Genomic DNA, 6,361 nt, shown 5'->3' with positions numbered 1-6,361 from the left:
GGTGAACACAAGGTTAACACAAGGTGAACACAAGATTAACACAAGATTAACACAAGGTGAACACAAGGTGAACACAAGATTAACACAAGGTGAACACAAGGTTAACACAAGGTTAGCACAAGGTTAACACAAGATTAACACAAGGTGAACACAAGGTTAACACAAGATTAACACAAGGTGAACACAAGGTGAACACAAGATTAACACAAGGTGAACACAAGGTTAGCACAAGATTAACACAAGATTAACACAAGGTGAACACAAGGTGAACACAAGGACTGATGGACTGATGAAAGAGACGTTTCTTCTCAGCAGAGCAGTGGGGACAGGATGAAGGGCACAAGAGCAGGATGTCGTTTCTTTCCTAACAGCTGTCACCTCTTGCTCGGAGACTGATGGAAACATGAAGCGGTTCAGGATTTGGATCCTGGGACTTGTGAAATGGTGCAGTTTGTCAGGGCTGACCAGATTATGTGAATTTTGTTATGAAAAAGTCCACAAAGTTTGATGTTTCATGGAACAGAACCAGCAAATCATCCATCAGACCACAACTGGACAACATCCACTCCAGAACTGGTCTCCTCGGGTCCTCCAGAACCTCCAGCTGGTCTCCTCAGGTCCTGGACGTTTACAGCACGTTGTTAGAAGAGGAGGAGGTCTTGTCAAAGGAGACCCGGACCTAGAACAGCTTTAAAAGGATTTGCTGCTGTGGGACTCACCTGGTTGTTGTTGAACGGCTCCAGACAGACGGCGCAGTTATCTGTCTCTATCGGGTTGGACGGGTCACGCCAGGGTTTGGGCTGACGGTACCTTTTGGTTTTCAGTGACAACAAGGTCTGAAGGACGTCCTGCTTTGGAAAAAGCTGAAGCAAACAGAAGAGCAGAAGCTGTAAGAGTCGTGACGTTTTGATGAAGGTGAATCTGGTCTGGCACGTCTTCCTGTCGGAGACTCAAGATGGCGCCCATGATGTAGGCTGCGTCTCGGAGAGCTCCTGATGGAAATCTAATTTTTATAACTGTATTCTCGCTACCTTTGGGCTGGATTCTGTTTCTGAGACTAGTATCGCCGCAGTACTGAACCAACAAGCTGGAAATACAAAAAATTTACAAAAAAGTAGCGGTCCACACCAACGGTAACATATTTTAAACTGCAGCAGGGTACGAGAGTCTTTTTATATGCAGACAACATGGTTTTATATATATCAGACCCTCTTACAAGTGTCCCTGAACTACTTAACTTACTTCAAAAATTCTAAAGATTATCTGGTTGTAAGGTTAACCTTCAAAAGAGCGAGCTGATGCCCGTGACCTCTATAGAAAAGAAAATCTTGGACACCGTTCCCTTTAAAATTAGTTAAAATAATGTAAATACCTTGGGATCTGGGTAACTCGAGACCATAGGAACCTCTATAAGACCAATTATTGATTTATCTCTCATGGCGAACCTTAAACAGGACACTGTTAGATGGCAGTCTCTGCCTCACACTCTGGGGGGCAGAATAAACTCTGTAAAAATGAATATTCTACCTACATTCTTATACCTGTTTCAGAATCTGCCAATCTTTCTCACTAAATGCTTCTCCATCAATCTGAACAGCCAGATATCAGCGTTTATTTGGAATAAAAAGCACCCACGGATTGCCAAGAGTGTCTTACATCTGCCCTGCAGACTTGGAGGCATGTCGCTTCCTAACTTCATGCACTATTACTGGGCAGGTAATATCGGAGCTCTTCTATTTTGGTTGGGTAAGGACACCTCATCTCCTAGTTGGGTAGCCCTGGAAAAGGCCTCAATTAAATCCAGCTCCCCCTCTGCATTCCTCTGCTCTCGGCTGCCTTTAAACAGTCAACATCAACTTATACCTCTGACCCAGTTATGATCTGGGCAGTTAAGACCTGGAATCAGTTCAGGAGGGCATTTAACTCTACACAGTTACAGTTTCTGGCACCTGTGTCAAATAATCATCAGTTCACTCCCTCAGAAGCTGATACAGCTGTTGACACCTGGGTCTTGAGGGGAGTGCATTCACTGTGTGACCTCTATGTTGAAGGTAGATTTGCCTCTTTTGAACAGCTGGTACAGAAGTTTAATATGCACAAGTCCAGTTTTTTAGATATTTGCAGCTGAGACATTTTGTGAGCTCTGACTCTTTTTGTTTGTACCCCTCTAAACTTTTTGTGGCTAAGATTTTAGAGTGCAGGTCTGATACCAAGGAGGCCCTCAGCAAAATGTATACACTGCTCAGTTTGTACCATGAGTCTAGTTTGGACTCCTTTAAACTGAAATAGGAAGCGGACTTGGAGGAACTCATATCGGACCCAATCTGGTGAAGGCTCATTAAGAACATTTATTCATCTGCAATCTGTCTGACACATGCTGTGATTCAATCAAGGTGGTGCACAGGCTGCACTGGTCCAAAGACAAGCTGTCCAGGATCAAGGCCGATCTGGACCCCGCATGCAATCATTGCAGACAAACTCCAGCTACACTCCTGCATACATTCTGGACCTGTCCCAAGCTGCAGACCTTCTGGCAATCTATTCTTGACACCCTCTCTGGAGTGTATGGCAGGACTGTACATCCATCACCACTCTGTTCACACTGTTCATCTCAATGAAAGTCAGCCGTAGTGAGACAGAGTCCATGTGTGTGAATGAGAGGGAGGAGGTGGAACAGTGAGGCTACAAGGAGCAGAGGTCACAAAGGTGCAGGACTTCAAGGACTTGGGGTCCACTGTCCAGGAACATGGGGAGTGTGGTGAAGAGGTAAAGAAGAGAGTCCAGGCAGGATGGAGTGATGGAGAAAAGTTTCAGGAGTGATTTGTGACAGAAGAGTGTCAGCAAATGTCAAAGGAAAAGTTTACAAGACAGTGGTGAGACCAGCTCTGTTGTATGGTCTAGAGACAGAGACATGGACAAAAAGACAGGAGACAGAACTGGAAGTGTCAGAAATGAAGATGTTGAGGTTCTTCTTAGGAGAGACAAGGATGGAGAAGATCAGGAATGAGATCATCAGAGGTACAGCACAGGTTGAACAACTGGGAGATAAAGTTAGAGAGGACACACTGAGATGGTTTGGACATGTCCAGAGGAGGGACAGTGGTTTGGACATGTCCAGAGGAGGGACGGTGGTTTGGACATGTCCAGAGGAGGGACAGTGGTTTGGACATGTCCAGAGGAAGGACAGTGGTTTGGACATGTCCAGAGGATGGGCAGTGGTTTGAACATGTCCAGAGGAGGGACGGTGGTTTGGACATGTCCAGAGGAGGGGCAGTGGTTTGGACATGTCCAGAGGATGGGCAGTGGTTTGGACATGTCCAGAGGAGGGACAGTGGTTTGTACATGTCCAGAGGAGGGACAGTGGTTTGGACATGTCCAGAGGAGGGACAGTGGGTATATTGGTAGAAGGATGTTAGAAATGCAGCTGCAGGAAAAAGACAAAGAGGAGACATATGGATGCAGTTAGAGAGGACATGGAGGTAGATGGAGTGAGGACAGAGGACAGAGTGAGATGGAGGACTCGCTGTGGAGACACCTGAAGAGGGAAAAGCGGAAAGAAGAAAAAAAAGAAGTTTTAAAAAAAGACATGTCTTCCTGTCAGGAACTGCAGTTCTGCACAAACTGTCCTCACTTTTTTTAGCTTCAGCTACTATCAGCCAAAGAAGGCTGTTTGATTCCAATCAACCATAAATGTGTCTGAAGAAAACCAAATGAATCTGTTCAAATGTTATTCAAGATAAAAAAACAAGTAGAGGAACTCATTCTGACCTTCTCAGCGGAGCAGAACTGAAGAAGGAGAGTACCTCTAAGTCGTTGTTGAGATGGTGGTCCTGGTTCTGCCAACGAGCCTGGACCAGGACTCCGGTGCAGATGATCAGAACCACCAGGAGGATGGTGTCCCACAGCTGCTGCAGGTACTTCTGGAGATCATCACAGAGGAGAACGTTAAGAGTCCACATCGTGCCCAGAACAGAAACATTAATCCACAACGGATAAAAACTGCAGCTCGTGTCAACACTGACAGCTGAAGGTTGTTAAACGAGCTGACATTGAGCTGGTAAACTTCAAGGGAAACAGCAGCTAAAATCAACAAAAAACATACATAATTGCTAAAATGGGGAAACCATAGCTAAAAGCTAAAATTGGGAAAAGCTAAAAACTATCTAGAAAGAAAAGAAACGGAGATAGTAGCTGAAGCAGATTATAGAAATGTTTACTAAGAAGCTGAAAAGATCTCCATCTTCATGAGTCGACGCTCAGACCGTCGGCTCGACGCTCAGACCACCGGCTCGACGCTCAGACCACCGGCTCAGCATTCAGACCGTCGGCTCGATGCTCAGACCACCGGCTCGACGCTCAGACCACCGGCTCAGCATTCAGACCCACCTCCGACTGCCAGCTTGGCATTCAGACCACCGCTCAGTCTTGAAGCCAGCCTTCAGCGTTTGAAGTAACCACTGTCAAACTTTAAAGCCCTCAGCTCACTCTAGTAAAAAGCAGCATCTGGTGTTTGTGGTATCCCCCCACCTGGACCTGAGAGTTGGTCTCTCCGGTGCAAATGACCCCCTGCCACTCTCCGTAGAGACCCCCTCTGGACCGCCCACAGCTGGACCAAAGCGTGAGCGTGGCTCCCTGCCCGAACACACAGCAGCATGAGCTCAGCTCACCACTGGGGGTGCTAAAGAGTCAGACAAAGTGTCGGCTCACCAGGTTGTCCTGCAGGATCGTCTCGAAGGTGATTTTAGCCGTCGCTCGAAGACCCCTGAAGGTAGACAAATCAAATCAAACATTGACAACGGATTTATTCAATTAAAACTAAGAGCTTGCACGATTTTACAGGATTTACTGTGAAACCTTCGCGCTACAGGTGCATCAGAACAAGAACAAACAGATTCAAGAACAGTTTTTTCCTGAAAGCCATCACCACACTGAACTCACACATGCACTGATTTAATCATCTAACCTCCCAAACCCCTTGTGCAACACTACTGACATTTCATACTCTGTCACCTTAACTACCTCACTAACATCCATAATGTGCAATATAATTGTGAAATACTTGTATTTTTTACTTTCATAGTGCTAATATATCTATATTGCGTTACATTTTTTATATTTTTAGTGTGTGTTTTCTTAAGGCGTGTTTTTGCACTGAAAAAAGGAGTGGCTCTTAATTTCATTGTACTTGCGTATAATGACAATAAAGGCATTCTGATTCTGATTCATTCTGATTCTGAAATCAAAGTTTGATCTGCTGAAATATAACCAGACTGTGTTGGAATTTTATTTTTTTTCAGCTTTTTATTTTCAATCAGACTACTTCTGCATACGTTCAATTATTATTGGGAACTTCCTAGTAAAGGCAGACACCTATTATTATCCACCTGACAAGGGTTTCTTAACTTTATATCTAACTCTTCCGGCAACGTTAATGGGCCCGAACTGCAACATGTACCCCACAAATGTTACAAGTACCGGCTCGGCACTGTAATGTGAGCCATTACTTTTATTAGTGTTTCAAATGACCATGGCGACATAACTTGCAAACAAAGACTCAATTTTTCCAACACAAAACGCCCAATGGAACATTTCCCACGCTCACTGCAGCTGTGAGGTCACATGACCGAGAGTGGAGAGCTCCCTGAACTAAATTCAGGGGGGGGGGTTCCACAGGGGTCCATCCTGGGTCCCCTCCTATTCTCTTTATACCTGCTGCTGCTTGGTGCTATTTTCTGGAAACACAACACGCCCTTCCACTTCTATGCCGATGACTGTCAAATTTACTTCCCCCTAAGACACAATGGTACATGCTCTATTCAACCTCTGCTCAACTGCCTGGCTGACATCAGGGACTGGATGGCTTTAAATTTCTTAAGTTTCAATGAAAAGAAGTCTGAAGTCATGTCGTTCCCTCCCAACGACACAATCACAAACCACTGCATCGACCTCTCTGCTCTAACCCTGTCAGAAAAACAAAGAGTCACTAATCTGGGCGTGATAATGGACTGTTCCCTGAAACTTAACAATCATGTAAACATGATTAAATCCTGTTTCTTCCAACTGAGGCGGCTGTCTAAACTGAAGCCCATATTGTCCAAAAAGAACCTGGAGACAGTAATACATGCATTCATTACATCTAGGCTTGATTACTGCAATTCACTCCTGTTTGGTATCAGTCAGACCTCCATTGCACGACTACAACTGGTCCAGAATGCAGCAGCCCCATTTTTAACCAGTACAGGCAAAAGAGAGCACATTACACCAGTTTTGGCCTCCCTGCACTGGTTACCGGTTCACCTTCAAATCCAGTTCAAAATACTCATGTATGTTTACAAATCACTGAACAGCCCCCCCCCCCCCC

The 6,361-nt window shown here is 45.1% G+C and overlaps 1 protein-coding gene across 1 annotated transcript in view; it reads right to left on the bottom strand.

Annotated features, from left to right (window-relative positions):
• The window catches only part of rnf215 (ring finger protein 215), a 16,694-nt gene that overhangs the window by 3,137 nt on the left and 7,196 nt on the right, over positions 1-6,361 (bottom strand). The window contains exons 5-8 of the mRNA XM_037679972.1: positions 4,708-4,762; positions 4,528-4,632; positions 3,804-3,920; positions 720-863 (exon numbers count right to left, since the gene is read on the bottom strand). Of these exons, the coding sequence (XP_037535900.1) occupies positions 720-863; positions 3,804-3,920; positions 4,528-4,632; positions 4,708-4,762 (421 nt within the window). The remainder of the gene's footprint in view (positions 1-719; positions 864-3,803; positions 3,921-4,527; positions 4,633-4,707; positions 4,763-6,361) is intronic.

This window comes from Nematolebias whitei, chromosome 8 (assembly GCF_014905685.2).
Source record: "Nematolebias whitei isolate Nwh7 chromosome 8, NemWhi1, whole genome shotgun sequence".
Taxonomy (NCBI): Eukaryota; Metazoa; Chordata; class Actinopteri; order Cyprinodontiformes; family Rivulidae; genus Nematolebias; species Nematolebias whitei.
This window is presented reverse-complemented; position numbering and strand designations above follow the sequence as displayed.